The sequence below is a fragment of the Arachis ipaensis genome, chromosome B10 (assembly GCF_059453495.1).
Source record: "Arachis ipaensis isolate K30076 ecotype BB chromosome B10, ASM5945349v1, whole genome shotgun sequence".
Classification (NCBI taxonomy): domain Eukaryota; kingdom Viridiplantae; phylum Streptophyta; class Magnoliopsida; order Fabales; family Fabaceae; genus Arachis; species Arachis ipaensis.
In genome coordinates this window covers 65237868-65257889 of record NC_142435.1, presented here as the reverse complement: position 1 = coordinate 65257889, position 20022 = coordinate 65237868, and the positions used below count along the sequence as shown (strand labels likewise).

The 20022-nt window shown below is 38.7% G+C and overlaps 1 protein-coding gene and 1 non-coding gene across 2 annotated transcripts; both read right to left on the bottom strand.

Annotated features, from left to right (window-relative positions):
• Positions 1–3635: 3635 nt before the first annotated feature.
• LOC148580328 (small nucleolar RNA R71) lies at positions 3636–3743 on the bottom strand. Its single transcript, XR_015899592.1, has one exon. It is a non-coding gene; the product is annotated as a small nucleolar RNA R71 (small nucleolar RNA).
• Positions 3744–11380: 7637 nt separating this feature from the next.
• LOC110268421 (uncharacterized) lies at positions 11381–14189 on the bottom strand. The gene is made up of 5 exons (XM_088491987.1): positions 13993–14189; positions 13543–13916; positions 13335–13461; positions 13113–13258; positions 11381–11576 (listed from the first exon to the last, which is right to left on the bottom strand). The coding sequence occupies exons 1-5, from the start codon at positions 14187–14189 to the stop codon at positions 11500–11502; spliced, it is 921 nt and encodes a 306-aa protein (XP_088348113.1). The 3' UTR covers positions 11381–11499.
• Positions 14190–20022: the final 5833 nt, after the last annotated feature.

The following is a 20022-nucleotide window of genomic DNA, read 5'->3' as shown; positions in this document are numbered from 1 at the left end:
AGCCCAATTGGCGCGCTCTCAATTTCGTTGGAAAGTAGACATCCTAGGCTTTCCAGTAATATATAATAGTCCATACTTTGCCCGAGATTTGATGGCCCAAACAGGCGTTCCAAGTCAGCTCAAGAATTCTGGCGTTTAACTCCAAAACTGGCACAAAAGCTGGCGTTTAACTCCAAGAGAAGTCTCTACACATGAAAGCTTCAATGCTCAGCCCAAGCACACACCAAGTGGGTCTGGAAGAAGATTTCTGCATTAATTACTGATTTCTGTAAACCCTAGGCTACTAGTTCTCTATAAATAGGACCTTTTGCTATTGTATTTTGATACACTGGATATACTTTTGATCTTTGATAAGTCTTATGCTATCTTAGACACGTTTGAGGCTGGCCTCACGGCCATGCCTGGACCTTGTTCTTATGTATTCTCAACGGTGGAGTTTCTACACACCATAGATTAAGGTGTGGAGCTCTGCTGTTCTTCATGAATTAATACAAGTACTATTTTTTTTCTTTTCAACTCAAGTCTATTTCTTCTCCAAGATATTCATTCGTTCTTCAACTTGATGAATGTGATGATCCGTGACACTCATCATCATTCTCACCTATGAACATGTGCCTATCAACCACCTCTGTTCTACTAGCAATGGCTTGAATGCGTATCTCTTGGGTTTCTAATCTAAGATTGGAACCTTCGTGGTATAGGCTAGAATTAATGGCAGCCATTCCTGAGATCCGAAACGTCTAAACCTTGTCTGTGGTATTCTGAGTAGGATCTGGGAAGGGATGACTGTCACGAGCTTCAAACTCGCGATTGTGGGGCGTGTGACAGATGCAAAAGGATCAATGGATCCTATTCCGACATGATCGAGAACCGACCGCTGATTAGCCGATGTTGTGACAGAGCATCAGGACCATTTTCACTGAGAGGACGGGATGTAGCCATTGACAACGGTGATGCCCAACATAAAGCTTGCCATGGAAAGGAGTATGAATGATTGGAAGAAGGCAATAGGAAAGCAGAGGTTCAAGGGGAACAAAGCATCTTCATACGCTTATCTGAAATCCACCAATGAATTACATAAGTATCTCTATCTTTATTTTATGTTTATTTTCATCACCTTAAACTCCATAACCATTTGAATCCGCCTGACTGAGATTTACAAGATGACCATAGCTTGCTTCAAGCCGACAATCTCCGTGGGATCGACCCTTACTCACGTAAGGTTTATTACTTGGACGACCCAGTGCACTTGCTGGTTAGTTGTGCGGAATTGTGACAAAGTGTGATTCACGTTTGAGAGCTCCAAGTCCTTTGGCGCCGTTGTTGATGATCACAATTTTGTGCACCAAGTTTTTGGTGCCGTTGCCGGGGATTGTTCGAGTTTGGACAACTGACGGGTCATCTTGTTGCTTAGATTAGGTACTTTTCCTTTTTATTTTTCGAAAAAAATTTTCAAAAAGTACAAAAGGATTTTCTATTTTGTTCTTCAGAGTTTTTAAGAATGAATTCTAGAGTTTCATGATGATTTGTTGAAGTCTGGCTGGCTGAGAAGCCATGTCTAATCTTTTGGACCGAGGTTTCAACTTATCATCACAAGAGCTTGTTGATTTCTATCAATTTTGCTGTTGAAAGCAATGATCTGCTAAAGCTTGGCTGGCCATTGGCCATGTCTAGTGTTTTGGACCGGAGCTTTCATTGAAAGCTTGGCTGGCTAGTAAGCCATGTTTAATTCCTGCACCGGAGTCTTAGACTAGCATTGCAATGATTCCTGGAATTCTTATTAAAAGTTTTGATTCTCTTTATTTTCTTTTCCATATAAGTTTCGAAAAAAATCACAAAAAAAATTATAAAATCATAAAAATCAAAAATATTTTATGTTTCTTGTTTGAGTCTAGTGTCAATTTTTAAGTTTGGTGTCAATTGCATGTCTTTATCCTTCTAATTTTCGAAAATTTATACATATTGTTCTTCATTGATCTTCAAGTTGTTCTTGATGATTTCATTGCTCTGGTCTTCAAATTCTCTTGTTTTGTATGTTTTGTTGTTTCTTACATACATTTTTACATTGTTATAGTCCTTAGTATACAAACTTTTAAGTTTGGTGTCTTACATGCATTGTTTATTTGATTTTAGTTGCATTTTTATTGATTCCCATCATCAAAAATTCAAAAATATTTTTTAAAACTATGTCTTTTCAAGTCAATAATACAGAGAATTGAACATTCAGAACATTCAGCAGAGGAATCAAACAGAAAAAGATGGGCGTTCAAAACGCCTAGTGAAGAAGGAAAACTGGCGTTTAAACGCCAGCCAAGGTACCTGGCTGGGCGTTTAACGCCCAAAAAGGTAGAGATTTGGGCGTTAAACGCCAAGATGACACTAGAGGGAAGATTTTGTTTTTAATTCACATTTTTTTCAAGTTTTCATAATTTTTCAAAATCAAATATTTTTCAAATCATATCTTTTCAGTCATATCTCTTTCAAAATCAATTTCTTTCCATTTTATATTTATTTTTACTATTTTCAAAAATCCTTGCTTCAATTCAAGATTTACTTCAAAAATTTTCAAGTTGTTACTTGCCTATTAAGAAAAGATCAAATTTTAAATTTTAGAATCATATCTTTTAATTTCTTGTTAGTCAAGTAATCAACTTTAGTTTTAAAATTTTCTCTTTTTAATTTGATTTTCAATCATATCTTCTCAATCATATCTTTTCAATCACACCCTTTTTCAAAATTAATTTTCAATCATATCTTTTTAATTTCTGATTTCAAAATCTTTTTCAAAAATCACTTAATTTCTTTCCCAATTTTAGTTTTCGAAAATCATCAATCACTTTTTCAAAATTTCTTTTAATTATTTCAAAATCTTTTATTTTAATTTCGAAAATTTCTTCCCCTCTTCTCACATCCTTCTATTTAAAGGACTAAGATTCCTCATCAAGGTGCAATTCGAACTCTGTCCCTCTTGATAAGTTCGAATTCCCTCTTCTCCACCTCCTCCTTCTATTCTTCTTTTCCTCTGACACCTCAAGGAATCTCTATACTGTGACATAGAGGATTCTCTACTTTCTTGTTCTCTTCTCTTTCATATGAGCAGGAACAAAGATAAAAGAATACTTGTTCAAGCTGATCCTGAACCTGAAAGGACCTTGAAGAGAAAGCTAAGAGAAGATAAAGAACATCTCTCTTTAGAGGGCCTAACAGAACTCTTCAAAGAAGAAAAAACTATGGCAGCCGAAAGCAACAACAATGCCAACAATGCAAGGAAGGTGCTTGGTGACTTTACTGCACCTACTCCTGATTTCTATGGGAGAAGCATCTCTATCCCTGCCATTGGAGCAAACAACTTTGAGCTTAAGCCCCAATTAGTTTCTCTAATGCAACAGAATTGCAAGTTTCATGGACTTCCATTGGAATATCCTCATCAGTTCTTAGCTGAGTTCTTACAAATCTGTGACACTGTCAAGACCAATGGGATTGACCCTGAAGTTTACAGACTTATGCTCTTTCCTTTTGCTGTAAGAGACAGAGCTAGAACATGGTTGGATTCACAACCTAAGGAAAGCCTGAACTCTTGGGAAAAGCTAGTCAATGCCTTCTTGGCAAAGTTCTTTCCACCTCAAAAATTGAGTAAGCTTAGAGTGGAAGTCCAAACCTTTAGACAGAAGGATGGTGAGTCCCTCTATGAAGCTTGGGAGAGATACAAGCAATTGATCAGAAGGTGCCCTTCTGACATGCTTTCAGAATGGAGCATCATAGGAATCTTCTATGATGGTCTGTCTGAACTATCCAAGATGTCATTGGATAGCTCTGCTGGAGGATCTCTTCATCTGAAGAAAACGCCTGCAGAAGCTCAAGAACTCATTGAAATGATTGCAAATAACCAATTCATGTACACCTCTGAAAGGAATCCTGTGAATAATGGGACAACTCAGAAGAAGAGAGTTCTTGAGATTGATACTCTGAATGCCATATTGGCTCAGAATAAAATATTGACTCAACAAGTCAATATGATTTCTCAGAGTCTGTCTGGAATGCAAGCAGCAACAGGCAGTACTAAGGAAGCTTCCTCTGAAGAAGAAGCTTATGATCCTGAGAACCCAGCAATGGAAGAGGTGAATTACATGGGAGAATCCTATGGAAACACCTATAATCCTTCATGGAGAAATCATCCAAATCTCTCATGGAAGGATCAACAGAGACCTCAACAAGGTTTCAACAACAATAATGGTGGAAGAAACAGGTTTAGCAATAGCAAGCCTTTTCCATCATCTTCTCAGCAACAGACAGAGAATTCTAAGCAAAACCCCTCTGACTTAACAACCATTGTCTCTGATCTAATCAAAACCACTTAAAGTTTCATGACTGAAACAAGGTCCTCCATTAGAAATCTGGAGGCACAATTGGGTCAGCTGAGTAAGAAAATTACTGAACTCCCTCCTAGCACTCTCCCAAGTAATACAGAAGAGAATCCAAAAAGAGAGTGCAAGGCCATAACCACATCTCACATGGCCGAACATGGAGAGGAGGAAGAGGCAGTGATTCCCACTGAGGAAGACCTCAATGGACGCCCACTGACCTCCATGGAGTTCCCTAATGAGGAACCATGGGAATCTGAGGCTCATTTGGAGACCATAGAGATTCCATTGAATTTACTTCTGCCTTTCATAAGCTCTGATGAGTATTCTTCCTCTGAAGAGGATGAAGATGTCACTTAAGAGCAAGTTGCTAAGTACCTTGGAGCAATCATAAAGCTAAATGCCAAGCTATTTGGTAATGAGACTTGGGAGAATGAACCTCCATTTCTCATCAAAGAACTGGATGACTTGACTAGGCAGAGATTACCTCAAAAGAGACAGGACCCTGGAAAGTTCTCAATCCCTTGTACCATAGGTACCATGACCTTTGAGAAGGCTCTGTGTGACTTAGGGTCAAGCATAAACCTTATGCCTCTCTTTGTAATGGAGAAGCTAGGGATCATTGAGGTACAAGCTGCAAGAATCTCACTAGAGATGGCAGACAATTCAAAGAAACAGGCTTATGGACTTGTAGAGGATGTCTTGGTAAAGGTTGAAGACCATTACATCCCTGCTGATTTCATAATCCTAGAAACTGGGAAGTGTATGGATGAATCCATCATCCTTGGCAGACCCTTCCTAACCACAGCAAAAGCTGTGATTGATGTTGACAGAGGAGAATTGATCATTCAAGTGAATGAAGACTCCATTGTGTTTAAAGCTCAAGGATATCCCTCTGTAACCATGGAGAGGAAGCACGAAGAGCTTCTCTCAATACAGAGTCAAACAGAGCCCCCACAGTCAAACTCTAAGTTTGGTGTTGAACCCCCACATTCAAACTCTAAGTTTGGTGTTGGGAGGTTCCAACATTGCTCTGAACATCTGTAAGGCTCCATAAGAGCCACTGTAGGTTGATGATCATGTGAAGTCACAAAAACAATTGAAAAAGCAAAAACAAAGTAAAAAACAGAATGAAAAATAGAACACCCTGGAGGAAACAGTTACTGGCGTTTAAACGCCAGTAAAGGTAGCAGAATGGGCGTTAAACGCCCAGTCTGGCACCATTCTGGGCGTTTAACGCCAGAAAAGGGCACCAGACTGGCGTTTAACGCCAGGAATGGGCAAGAAGCTGGTGTTAAACGCCAGAAACGGGCAGCAGCCTGGCGTTTAACGCCAGGATTGGCAGAAAGGGGCGTTTTGCATGCCACTTGGTGCAAGGATGAGATATCCTTGACACCTTAGGATCTGTGGACCCCACAGGAACCCACCTTCCCCACCACTCTCTCTCTTCTTCCCCCATTCACCAATCACCTCAATACCTCTTCCCTAAAAACCCTTCACCTATCAAATCCCACCATTCTCTTCACCACTCACATCCATCCTTCTCACCATCCAAATTCAAACTACTTTCCCTCCCAAACCCACCCATAATGGCCGAACCATACACACCCCTCTCACTCCTATATAAACCCATCTTCACCCCTTCATTTTCACACAACCTAAACACTACTTTTCCCCCTTGGCCGAAACACAAAGCCCATTCCATCTCCTCTATTTCTTCTTCTTCTACTCTCTTCTTTCTTCTTTTGCTCGAGGACGAGCAACCTTCTAAGTTTGGTGTGGTAAAAGCTAAAGCTTTTTATTTTTCCATAACCATTTATGGCACCAAAGGCCGGAGAAACCTCTAGAAAGAGGAAAGGGAAGGCAAAAGCTTCCACCTCCGAGTCATGGGAGATGGAGAGATTTCTCTCAAGGGTGCATCAAGACCACTTCTATGAAGTTGTGGCCAAGAAGAAAGTGATCTCCGAGGTCCCTTTTAAGCTCAAAAAGGGCGAATATCCAGAGATCCGACATGAGATTCTAAGAAGAGGTTGGAAAGTTCTCACCAACCCCATTCAACAAGTCGGAATCTTAATGGTTCAAGAGTTCTATGCCAATGCATGGATCACCAAGAACCATGATCAAAGTGTGAACCCAGATCCTAAGAATTGGCTTACAATGGTCCGAGGGAAATACTTGGATTTTAGTCCGGAAAATGTAAGGTTGGCATTCAATTTGCCCATGATGCAAGGAGATGCACACCCCTACACTAGAAGGGTCAACTTTGATCAAAGGATGAACCAAGTCCTCATGGACATATGTGAAGAGGGCACTCAATGGAAGAGAGATTCAAGAGGGAAGCCGGTTCAACTAAGAAGGCATGACCTCAAGCCCATGGCTAGGGGATGGTTGGAGTTCATCCAACGCTCAATCATTCCCACTAGCAACCGGTCCGAAGCTACTATAGACCGGGATATCATGATACATAGCATCATGATTGGAGAGGAAGTGGAAGTTCATGAGGTTATATCCCAATAACTCTACAAGGTGGCGGACAAGTCCTCTCCTTTGGCAAGGTTAGCCTTCCCTCATCTCATTTGTCACATTTACAATTCGGTTGGAATTGATATAGAGGGAGACATTCTCATTGATGAGGACAAACCCATCACTAAGAAAAGGATGGAGAAAACAAGAGAACCTCATCAAGAGCATGAGGAAATTCCTCATCATGAAATCCCTGAGATGCCTCAAGGGATGCATCTTCCTCCACAAAACTATTGGGAGCAAATCAACACCTCCCTAGGAGAATTAAGTTCCAACATGGGACAACTAAGGGTGGAGCACCAAGAGCATTCCATCCTCCTCCATGAAATTAGAGAAGATCAAAGAACCATGAGAGAGGAGCAACAAAGGCAAGGAAGAGACATTGAGGAGCTCAAGCACTCCATAAGACCTTCAAGAGGAAGAACAAGCCGCCATCACTAAGGTGGACCCGTTCTTTAACTTCCTTGTTCTTTATTTTCCTGTTTTTCGAAAATTATGCTTTATGTTTATCTATGTTTGTGTCTTTATTACATGATCATTAGTTTCTTAGTGTCTATGCCTTAAAGCTATGAAAATGAATCCATCGCCTTTCTTAAATGAAAAATGTTTTTAATTGAAAAAGAAAAAGAAGTGCATGAATTTCAAATTTTAAAACAGTTTAATTATTTTGATGTGGCGGCAATACTATTGTCTTTCTGAATGAATGCTTGAACAGTGCATATTTTTGAATTTGATTGTTTATGAATGTTAAAATTGTTGGCTCTTGAAAGAATGAAAGGAAAAGGAGAAATGTTATCTGATGATCTGAAAATCATAAAATTGATTCTTGAAGCAAGAAAAAGCAGTGAAAAGCTTGCAAAAAAAAAAAAAAAAAAAAAAAAAAAAAAGAGGAGAAAAGAAAAAAAAAAGCAAAAAGAAAAAGCCAATACCCCTTTAAACCAAAAGGCAAGGGTGATAAAAAGGATCCAAGGCTTTGAGCATCAGTGGATAGGAGGGCCCACAGGAATAAAATCCTGGCTTAAGCGGCTAAACCAAGCTGTCCCTAACCATGTGCTTGTGGCGTGAAGGTGTCAGTTAAAAACTTGAGACTGAGCGGTTAAAGTCAAGGTCCAAAGCAAAAAGAAGAGTGTGCTTAAGAACCCTGGACACCTCTAATTGGGGACTCTAACAAAGTTGAGTCACAATCTAAAATGGTTCACCCAGTTATGTGTCTGTGGCATTTATGTATCCGGTGGTAATACTGGAAAACAAAGTGCTTAGGGCCACGGCCAAGACTCATAAAGTAGCTGTGTTCAAGAATCAACATACTTAACTAGGAGAATCAATAACACTATCTGGATTCTGAGTTCCTATAGATGCCGATAATTCTGAACTTCAAGGGATAAAGTGAGATGCCAAAACTGTTCAGAAGCAAAAAGCTAAAAGCCCCGCTCATCTAATTAATACTGATCTTCATAGATGTTTTTGGAATTCATTGTACATTCTCTTCTTTTTATCCTATTTGATTTTCAGTTGCTTGGGGACAAGCAACAATTTAAGTTTGGTGTTGTGATGAGCGGATAATTTATACGCTTTTTGGCATTGTTTTTAGTATGTTTTTAGTAGATTTTAATTAGTTTTTATTATATTTTTATTAGTTTTTATTTAAAAATCATATTTCTAGACTTTACTATGAGTTTGTGTGTTTTTCTGTGATTTCAGGTATTTTCTGGCTGAAATTGAGGGACCTGAGCAAAAATCTGATTCAGAGGCTGAAAAAGGACTGCATATGCTGTTGGATTCTGACCTCCCTGCACTCAAAGTGGATTTTCTGGAGCTACAGAAGCCCAATTGGCGCGTTCTCAATTGAGTTGGAAAGTAGACATCCCAGGCTTTTCAGTAATATATAATAGTCCATACTTTGCTCGAGATTTGATGGCCCAAACAGGCGTTCCAAGTCAGCTCAAGAATTCTGGCGTTTAACTCCAAAACTGGCACAAAAGCTGGAGTTAAACGCCCAAACTGGCACAAAAGCTGGCGTTTAACTCCAAGAAAAGTCTCTACACATGAAAGCTTCAATACTCAGTCCAAGCACACACCAAGTGGGCCCGGAAGAAGATTTCTGCATTAATTACTGATTTCTGTAAACCCTAGGCTACTAGTTCTTTATAAATAGGACCTTTTGATATTGTATTTTGATACACTGTATATACTTTTGATCTTTGATAAGTCTTATGCTATCTTAGACACGTTTGGGGCTGGCCTCACGGCCATGCCTGGACCTTATTCTTATGTATTTGATAAACCCCGATTTCGTAATTTATCTTGTGCTTATTTTGGGGGATTTTATCACCTTTTCTCACATTTATTAAATAAAAATAGCATGGTTTTGTAATTCTCCCTTGAATTGTGCCTAAATACGAAAACATGCTTTTTAGGCCCTAAAATTAGTAATTTTAATTCACTTTAATTCCATTCGATACCTTGATGTATTTGTTAAGTGATTTCAGGTTCATAGGGCAAGTATCAGATGGAAGAAGTGAGGAGAAAAGCATGCAAGCGGGAGAACAAATGAAGAAATGAAGGAACCGGAAAGCTGTCAAGCCCGACCTCTTCGCACTCAAACGACCATAACTTGAGCTACAGAGGTCCAAATGAGGCGGTTCCAGTTGCGTTGGAAAGCTAACATCCGGTGCTTCAAAATGATGTAAAATTTGCCATATGTTACTTTGCGCTAAGGGGCGCACAGGCGCACTTTGCAAGCGCGTGCCGATTCTGCCATCGCCCACTAAAGTGAATTCGCCCCCAGCGAATTCTGAAGCACTTTGGGCCCAACCCAACTCATTTCTGATGCTATTTCAGCCAAGGATTGAAGGAGAGTCAACACACTTAGTCAACACACTCTTTCGAATGCATCGTTTACAAGAATCGGAACTTAAGAAAATCATTTTATATTTCAAAAGAAAAGTATACAACAACATATTTGTAAAAGAATAACGAAAACATAAATGTGACATTTCTTGAATAGGATTTCAGGTTGTAAGGGATTACGTAAAGTTTGAAAAGGTATGAGTAAAAATATTTAAGCGCTTCACTAACCAAACGTATGCATAAAACTGACATATAGTCAAAAGAAAATCCAGTTATACTTCATCAAAACATTTTCCAAGTTTAAAAGCATAATGGGAGAGTTTCAAGAAGTGAAAGCCATAACCAATCCCCAGTATTCCAAGGTCTAGTTCAATCTCAATCAAGGTTTTAAACTCATTCATTGTTATGCGAAAATCTAAACAATCGATCTTAGTTCAAAAACTTAGCAACCTGACACGTGCTCAAATACACCAGTACAAAATTAAACGCCATAACCTGCGACATTTTCAAACTCACCAAATTTATTTCCTGCATCAACAAGTGATGTACTAAAAAACTATCATCTTGTTACCCATGTCTAGGGGTCGCACATGACACCGAAGCACTCGAGTTTACTTAGAGAGATAAAATACCTAGGAAGAGCAAATCAAATGACAAGGGCAACGTTCGCATGAAGTCAAAAGGATGAATAGAGTCGCAATTTAACAAGAATGCGCAATAACAATGAAATATTCCAGAAGGAGAGTCAATTTACATTATTTTTTTTCTAGGAGATCTGAATCAAAGAACTTCAATAGGAATCATAAGAAAAGTTAACATATTTAGCCGAAACAAATTTAGGCCGAATAAAGGACATACAAAGTTTGCAAAAGAGAAGATAACATGATTCAAGACAATGTTTACAAGTATTTGAAGAAATGTTTTGAGTCACCAACAAACAAGAATGGTTAAAAATCATAAAGTGTGCCGGACAGAAAAAATCGAAATACAAATAGAAAAGAATGTTGATTTCAAAGATCTTCAATAGAAACTATAGAGTAGAATAGGATAATTGTTTACAAAATTCAAGAAAATCAATTAAAACGTAAATATTGCATCTTGTTTAAAACAAATTCAAGTCGAGCTAGATTATGCAAGATTTATGAAATAAAAATTAGTTAGGCTAAGGATAAAACATTTTACTGAAAATCTTGGTAGAAAATCAAATTATAGTCCTAAGAAGAAACTTGAATTTAAGAACTTCGGTGGGAACGATCAAGAGGAAGAACGGTGCATTTATTTAAACTGGATTTGAGCTAAGTCGAAAATAATACTAATTCTCATTAATCAATAGACCGTCATGTGTATAAAACTCTAATTCTCATTATCTGAACGAGACCTATTACATGACAGACGCTCAGAGTATGCAATTGAAGCATACTCAGTCCATTCCTCAGGCTCTACAAGAAGGACTGCTCTGATACCATAATGTAACACCCTCACTATCAGAAGTCACGCTTCCGGCTGCGCTACTCTGATAGCAAGAAGTATTACGACTACTTTACATACTAAATACTAAAATAGGAGTCTGTGACTCGACACTGTATCGCTGATTTCTTAGAAAATCGAAAATAAACACTTTATCTTAAGAAAAAAACAAACAGGCATAGATTCATATACAAGACTCCTTACATAATAACTCATAATATAATATACATATAAAACATACAATTCCTATCCCTCTTACAAACTTGTAATAACAAAGACGAGAGAAGAAAATATTTAATTAATACATCATCTTATAAACCAAACGCAGTATAACTCTTCTTAATGCTTCTTCATCTGGTTCCTGAAAAGGTAAAGCTGTAGGGGGGTGAGAACCTAACCACACGGTCTCACCACGCAGTTTCAAAGTTGTCATAAGAAGATATTTAATAAGAAAACTATTTTCAAGCTCAGTGATTATCATTGCCTTATGAATCTTTTAAAAACCAGTAGGTAATCGTTCCAAACCTTTTCAAAGAAACGTTTAATCTATCAAAAATCCGAAACCTTTCCTTTCTTATAAGAAAAATCTCAATCAGAAACCAACCACGCAATCAAACAACACAATCATTAATTCAGCACCAAAGTTCATTCTCAAATGTAGCACGCCAGGACAAACACAGGCAAGACAGACAAGGAAAGCACAAGTAGGTAGCAGTTACAGCAAATAGTTCAATTACCAGTTAAGAACAGTTTAGCAATTAGGCAATCCAAAACAAGTTCAAACCCAAGCAAAGCATACAAATGCATATGATGCATGCCTGTCCTATGGCTGATGAGACTCATCTGTCGGTTATCCAGCCAACCCAACAAGTCTGAATTGTCCTTAGACTGTCCCCCGACGTGCATCCCCAAGAGTCTATGCATAGCTTTTTCTCAAATAATCAATATTGCTCAATGGGGGTAACATTCCCGGGAATTTATATAGTGCCCGGTCACACTTACGTCGTAGGGTCAACAGAGTATCGAGTTTTCAACCTGGTACACGTGGTGGCAAGCCACGGCACTTAATCCAGGGAACCTCGTATCTCAGATCATTAAATCATTTTAGCCCAATTTCATACATAATCATTCATCAATATCTAAGCCATTCTCAAAATCATTATCATTCGTCAATCCATATCTCATTCCCAAATTCATTCAGAAATCATATTTCAAAATCAATCCTTATCATCCTTCTTTCCATTCCATTAATCAACAAATCTCAGTCCAAAACATAATTCTTTCTTTTCTAAATAAATCAATCTTAAAACATATAACGTTCAAAAACTAAATCTTTTTAAATAATTACTTCAGGCAAAACTTTCAATTTTATAAAATTTCGGCAGCATCTCCTCTAAAACTCAGATACTGCCACCCTTTTCGGGTCCCACCCAAACATTTCTCAAACATTTTCTCAACCATTTCCAAATTCCAAACAATTTCCAGAGTTGAACCAATTCCAATATCAAATTATTCTCAAATCAGACCAATTCCAAAATAAAACTCTTTTTAAAATCAAACCAGCTCAAGTATTAAATCATTTATAAAATCAGACCGGCTCAAAATCAAACCATTTCCCAAGTTAACCCAGTTTCATATTCCAAATCATTTCCAAAGCCAATTCCTTTACATTATCAAAAATAGCTTCAAAACCAAGAAAAACCAGTTTTTATAATAAATAACTAAATAGCCTTTCAAACTAATTCTTTTTCAGCAATCACAAACTACTCAAGCAATCAAGCAATCAGTCATTCAGTCCAGTAAACAACCACATTTAGAAGACAATCATAATCACAGACATATGTTCTCTCACATTAATATCTATTTATCACAACTCTGTAATATAAATTAGATTTTAATAAAAACCCCTACCTCGAAAGTTGAACCCATAAACTAAAGGCGTCACAAGAACCATTCCTCTCCGCCCGAAATCAACTGCAGCTTCAATCGCAGGTCTGCTCACTTCCGCAATAGCAGAAACGGCTTTAATTGCAACAGGCAATCCCAATAACTCAATCCTAAAACATAAATATCGCGAAAACCTTAATAACACATAACAGGAAACTAACGGCGAGGGTTCGCAATAAAATATACCTACAGTAAGAGCAAAATGGAACAGCCGCAATCCCGAGCTGACCCGGAGGCATCTCCGACAGCGGCCAGAAACTCCGATGGTCCAACTGTAACCTTAACTTTGATATAAAATCGTCGGAATTCAATCCTACAATACCAACAGCTCAGAGCCTCTAATAACTTATATTGGAATATTGATTTCAGAAGTTCTGGAAGTAAAATCGCTTACCAAGAAGGCAAAGGCTCGGCGGCGGCTTCCGACAGCCAGAACAGTGGCGGTTCGTGGCGGTGACATGGATCTGACGGCGGGACAGCGGTGGAAGGTGTCTCCCTTTCCCGTCACGTTCTGACCCTTCCTCCCATAGCTCAGCTCGGCGATGAAACAGATACACGGTGCTGATGGAAACACGGCGGTGACGAGGCAGATTTGACGGCGACGGGATCCTCGACGGCGTCTGCTCTCTCTTCCCGCGAGCGTTCTCCCTTGGTGTGACTGCGCGGCGACTTGGCGGCGAGGCTTCGGCGGCGACGTCTTGACTCAGCGGCGGCGCAGGAAATGATGGTGCTGGTTGTGGCAGAGTGCGGCGGCTTTTCTCTTCCTCGCTTCGTCGGCGGCAACAGTGACCCCTCCTGGGTGCTTCCCTCAGTCACGCGTTTTCTCCCTCCATCAATCGGTGACGGCGAGGCGGCAGCAGCAGCGGCGCCTCCTCTCCCTCGCGACGGTGCAGCAGCTCCCTCCGACTCTCTCTTCCTCAGACGAGTCACTCTCTCTCTCCCCTCGGTTCTCTCCTGCGCTAGTGGTGTGGTCAGCCCCCTCTTCCCCTTCTCTTTTTCATTTACGTTGCAACTCTCTTCTCTCTTTTCCTCTAATTCCATTTCCCCTTTTTTTTTTCTTTCTTTCTTCGATGAGTGGGGTTATTGGGGGTGAAAGTAATTGGCGGCTGAAGGAGGTAAGGGGCAGCTAGGGTTTCTTTTGGGGTAAAGGGAAAATTACATGTTAATTAGGGTTAGGGTTGTGTGTTTGATTTTAGGATTAGGGTTTAATTTGGGGCAAATGTGAAATTAGGGATTTTTGGGCAAATTGGGGTTTTGTTAAATTTTAATAAAATTAAGAGATATTATATTAAATTAAATATAAAATATCCATCTTTAAAATATCTTTCAATTACAGATTTATAAATTAGTTTCGATTAAATGCTAATTAAATAAAAATTAGAGACAAATAAATTAATTCTCATTCATTTATAAAATAAGGTTAAAAATATAAATATTTAAAATTAAGACATATAAAATATTCACTATTTTTTCAATTATAAGAACTCTAAATAAAAAAATAAGAGTTTACTCAACTTTTATATAAAAATCTCCGAAGTACAGTCTTAAATAAATATAATGCATCGTGAATAATTAATTAATAGCTTTTAAAAAGTTAGAGATCTTACATCCTACCCCACTTATAAAAATTTTCGTCCTCGAAAATTAAGTTAATACACAACATTCTAAAATAGTTTTGAATACTTTAGTAAAGCAGAGATCTTGGCAGATATATGTATTAATTTTCCAAATATCGAATAGTTTGTAAAACTTATGTGTAAGAGAAAAGTGTGGTCTGAAGCAGAGGTTACAAGGGGGTTTAAAACAAGAATGTCACATGGGTTTGAAGCAACAGTACTTTACTTTCTAAAGGCGTTTTAGATAAACAAGGAAGTTTAGCAAATTTATGCATATAGATGTTCAAATACTGAATAACTATAAAATTTAAATATAAGGAAAAGTATGGTATAAGGCAGGAGATACAAGATAGGCATTTACAAAGCAAAGTTATAGTTAATGTGGCAAAGTGGCTACAAAGCAAGCTGGTATTTAAACAACGGGTAAAACGTTCGCTCACCAATGTTGTATTCACTTCAGAACTCCAATTTGCAACTCCATCAATCACTTCGCAACCCAAAAAAAAATTGGTCACAAGCCTATCATCCACAAATTTTCACATGGAAATAAAACTACCACAGCCCCTTTTAACATCACACACTTACTACTTCATCTTTTCACGCTCACGAGCAGCATTCTAAGGAGACTAACGTTTCATTCACTATGCCCAAAGGTCATACATGCCTCTAAAGCAATTCCCGAGTTATTTAGAAGGTTACAACTTCGCATAACTAACCAGCAAGTGCACTGGGTCGTCCAAGTAATACCTTACGTGAGTAACGGTCGAATCCCACGGAGATTGTTGGTATGAAGCAAGCTATGGTCACCTTGTAAATCTCAGTCAGGCGGATATAAAATAGTTATGTAGTTTTCAAAATTTAGAAATAAAAGAAGGATAGAAATACTTATGTAAATCATTGGTGAGAATTTCAGATAAGCGTATGGAGATGCATTTGTTCCTCTGAACCTCCGCTTTCCTGCTGTCTTCATCCAATCAGTCTTACTCCTTTCTATGGCTGGCTTTATGTAAGGATGTCACCGGTGCCAATGGCTACTTTCAATCCTCTCGGGAAAATGGTCCAAATGCTCTGTCACAGCACGGCTAATCGTCTGGAGGCATCACCCTTGTCGATGGTAGCATCCTATTCCTCTCTATGAAAATGGTCAGATGCGCTGTCACTGCATGGCTAATCATCTTGGAGGTTCTCGATCATACTGGAATAGGATTTACTATCCTTTTGCGTCTGTCACTACGCCCAGCACTCGCGAGTTTGGAGTTCGTCACAGTCATTCAATCCCAGAGTCCTACTCGGAATACCACGGACAAGGTTTAGACTTTCCGGACTCTCATGAATGCCGCCATCAATCTAGCTTATACCACGAAGATTCTGATTAAGAGATCTAAGAGATACTCATTCAATCTAATGTAGAACGGAAGTGGTTGTCAGGCACGCGTTCATAGGGAATGATGATGATTGTCACGTTCATCACATTCAGGTTGAAGTGCGAATGAATATCTTAGAAACTGAATAAGTTGAATTGAATAGAAAACAGTAGTACTTTGCATTAATCCTTGAGGAACAGCAGAGCTCCACACCTTAATCTGTGGAGTGTAGAAACTCTACCGTTGAAAATACATAAGTGATAATGGAGTTCATTGGTCTCGGCCCCAGAGGGGAACCGGAGTAACCAAGACTCCGAATACAATGATAAAAAGTTCTATTTATAATAAACTAGTCACTAGGGTTTACAGAAGTAAGTAATTGATGCATAAGTCCACTTCCGGGGCCCACTTGGTGTGTGCTTGGGCTGAGCTTGAAGTCTACACATGGAGAGGTCATTCTTGGAGTTGAACGCCAGCTTTTGTGCCAGTTTGGGCGTTGAACTCCACTTTGCAACTTGTTTCTGGCGCTGGACGCCAGAATTGGGCAGAGAGCTGGCGTTGAACGCCAGTTTGCGTCGTCTAAACTTGAGTAAAGTATGGACTATTATATATTTCTGGAAATCCCTAGATGTCTACTTTCCAATGCAATTGGAAGCACACCATTTTGAGTTCTGTAGCTCCATAAAAGCCATTTTGAGTGCAGGGAGGTCATAATCCAACAGCATCAGCAGTCCTTCTTCAACCTCTGAATCTGATTTTTACTCAAGTCCCTCAATTTCAGCCAGAAAATATCTGAAATCATAGAAAAACACACAAACTCATAGTGAAGTCCATAAATGTGAATTTAACATAAAAACTAATGAAAACATCCCTAAAAGTAACTAGATTCTACTAAAAACATACTAAAAACAATGCCAAAAAGCGTATAAATTATCCGCTCATCAAGAAGCTCTCTCTTCTCTCTAGAATTAGGATTAGGATTAGGTTTAGTTCTTAGATTTAAGTTTTAATTCATGTTTTCTTCTACTCCTTCTTCTTAATTCCTTGTTGTTACATTTATAATTCTTCCATTGTTGTTATTACTCTCTTCTACTTTGTTTGTGGATCTACTTTTGCTCATCCTAATTTCTTTTAGTGTAATTTGAAGTAATTCATTTAGATCTTGTTTCCTTTGATTGTTGTTATTGATTTCTTACATTCAATTGTTGTTAGCTTTTACTCTTGTCACAAATTTACTATGCCTTGCTTTTATGCCTTCCAAGTATAGTTGGATCTCTTTTTAATTCTTGCATTTTGTGATGTTTACTTTTCTTGCACTCTAGGTGTTTTGTTAAAATGTTTCCTCTAGTTTTTGAGTATTTTTCTTTGCTCTTGGCCTAGGCTAAGAGAATTGAGTGACCTTGAGTCATTGGGTCTCATTGAATTGGTGATTTGAGAACCCTGTGTGATCAATTTGAAGCTCATTGACGCTAACCCACTACTAAGCTAATTAGTAGATAGGTTAGGACTTATGGGTGGATGTGATCAAGCCTATTTGACGTACTTCAAGCCTAGGAGTAGATATTACGTACTTAAGGTTTTAGAAGTAGACTTAATGGGTTGGCCTTTCATAATTATCAATATTTGGTATGTAGACAAGGATGGTGATCTCAATTACCTATGTCTAGCCAAGAGTTCTTACTATTTCTTTTATTAGTTCTTGTTGTTTTACTTTCTTGTCATTTATATTTTCTTGTCAAATATCAAATCAACCCCCCTTTGCATTTTCATAGCCAATAATTAAACACTTCATTGCAACTCTTCGTGAGACGACCCGGAGTCCAAATACTCCGGTTAATTTTCATTTGGGGTTTGTTAATTGTGACAAAACCAAATTTTTGATGTGGGAATTGTTTGTTGGTTTGGAACTATGCTTACAACGAAGTTATTCCTTCTATAAGAAGAAATTCTAGACCATCAAGCAAAACTCGTTCATCAAAATGGCGCCGTTGCTGGGGAGTTGCAATGGTGTTATGTTATTGGTTATTGTATATATGTGAATATTGTGAATAGCTTGATTTTTGGATTGCTTGTTAGTTTTTGCTAGTTTTAGGACTTTGTTTCATTATTTCTTGTTAGCTTTTGTTTCTTATTTTCACTTTTCACTATGAATTCTCACTTTGGCCATGAGTGTTTTTACAACTATGTTGTAGGGAATGGGAATTTCAATGAAGATGTGAATCAAGGATGGGATAACCGAAGGTGGGAGGAGCCATATGCATATGATCAATCCTCTTGGCAACAACCCCCCACTAATGCACTATGAAGAAGAGTCATTCTATGATGCATACCAATCCAATGATTATGGTAAATCCCCTTGTGACTTCCAAGAACTACCACCATACACCTATGAGCCATATCCTCAACATAACCCTCAACCATACTCACGAGCCCCTTCTTACCAACCATCTTCATATGACTCTAATCCATATCCATCCTATCAACAATCATATGAGCCATATGAACCACACATAGAGCCATAACTACTCCAACATCAACATTTTCAAGAGCCACCTCATCCATATTATTACCAAGATGAACCACCTCCAATGTATGAAAACTTCCAACCACAAGATGAATACCACTTTCCACCACAACCTTCCATGGAAGAATACTCATGTCCTTCAATCCAAGAGTCATATGATCCTACTCATGATATCCAAGAAGAACAAGAGTCAAGGGATCGTTTCAAGGAGACATTGGATCAATTTCAAGTAACCATGGAGTGTTTTGTGCAACAAATGGAAAGAATGGGAAATATTGAACCACCACAAACCTACCAAGAAGAACCACCTTCCAACTACAATACCATTCCCTCAAACAATGAACCCTCTCTTCCACCATCACCTCCCGATGAAGCCTTCATGCTAGAATTGAGAGATCTTGAATCTCATCTCTTAAGGCGACATGAGGAGGATGGAAAGAAATTTGAGGAGTTAAGAGCAAAAACGGCTATCATGGTAGAAGCCATTAGCAACATAGTCTCATCCCGCCTAAGCCTATGCGATCAAGGCACTTCTATTATGGAATGTAGAGAAGCAACCAAGGAGCTTAGCGAGGGAGTGAACTTGAAGCTCCAAGGTGAAGAAGAGGAGTTAAAGCAAGAAATGCAACAAGAGGAGGAGGTAGAGATTATTGAAGAAGAGGAAGAAGTGGTTGAAGACTTAGGAGATGCGGAACCAACTTGGGAGTCTAGGATTGAAGAAAACCCCTCCAAGATGATTGAATTTGATGCTAAGGAGGAATGTGCACAACCTCCAAGGCATATCTCTTATGAAGAATTGGATGGGATAGAGCAAGAATTGAGTCCCCTTGGTGATGAAGATCAAGCATCAAGTCTTAGTGGTGAAGAATCCTTTGAGCATGAAGAACCTTCTCCCAAGGAAATGGAAAGCAATGTGGAGGTAAATCTCTCTTGTCCTCCCATTTGTGATTTGAGTAAGGGAAAAGGTTTAGATAAAATTGTTGAACAAAGGATTGAAATTAAGAGATCTTGTGGAGAGGTGGAAGTCCTTAGAAAAAGGAGGATGGGAATTGAATACGCCTTGTCAAGACCCTTGGAATCACCTTTGCCTAGGTTGCCATCTACACCTTCATTTGAGTAGATGAAACTCATTTCTATTATCTTTATTATCCCACTCGAATATGGCTTGCTTGAAACGGATGGTCAACTTAGGATGCTTTATGGGATGAAGCGTAAAAGAAAAATGCTTTGTGGTTGGCTTTACAAATCAAGGCTCATTATGGTTGAAGCTTCAAAGAGCAAGGGTTGGACTAATGCTCAATTGGATGGGTCTAGGAGAATAGATTGGTGCTCCTATGAGAATTCATCTCTCTTGCCACCCGGAGGAAATC

What these genes read in the sequence shown, in the direction of transcription:
- LOC110268421 (XM_088491987.1), bottom strand. Translation starts at nt 14,189, where the DNA reads ATGGAATTAGAGGAAAAGAGAGAAGAGAGTTGCAACGTAAATGAAAAA. An exon ending in CCATTTTGCTCTTACTGTAG is followed by an intron (nt 13,259 to 13,334) that starts GTATATTTTATT and finishes TTTATGTTTTAG; the next exon opens with GATTGAGTTATTGGGATTGC. An exon ending in TTATGGGTTCAACTTTCGAG is followed by an intron (nt 11,577 to 13,112) that starts GTAGGGGTTTTT and finishes ACCCCCCTACAG; the next exon opens with CTTTACCTTTTCAGGAACCA.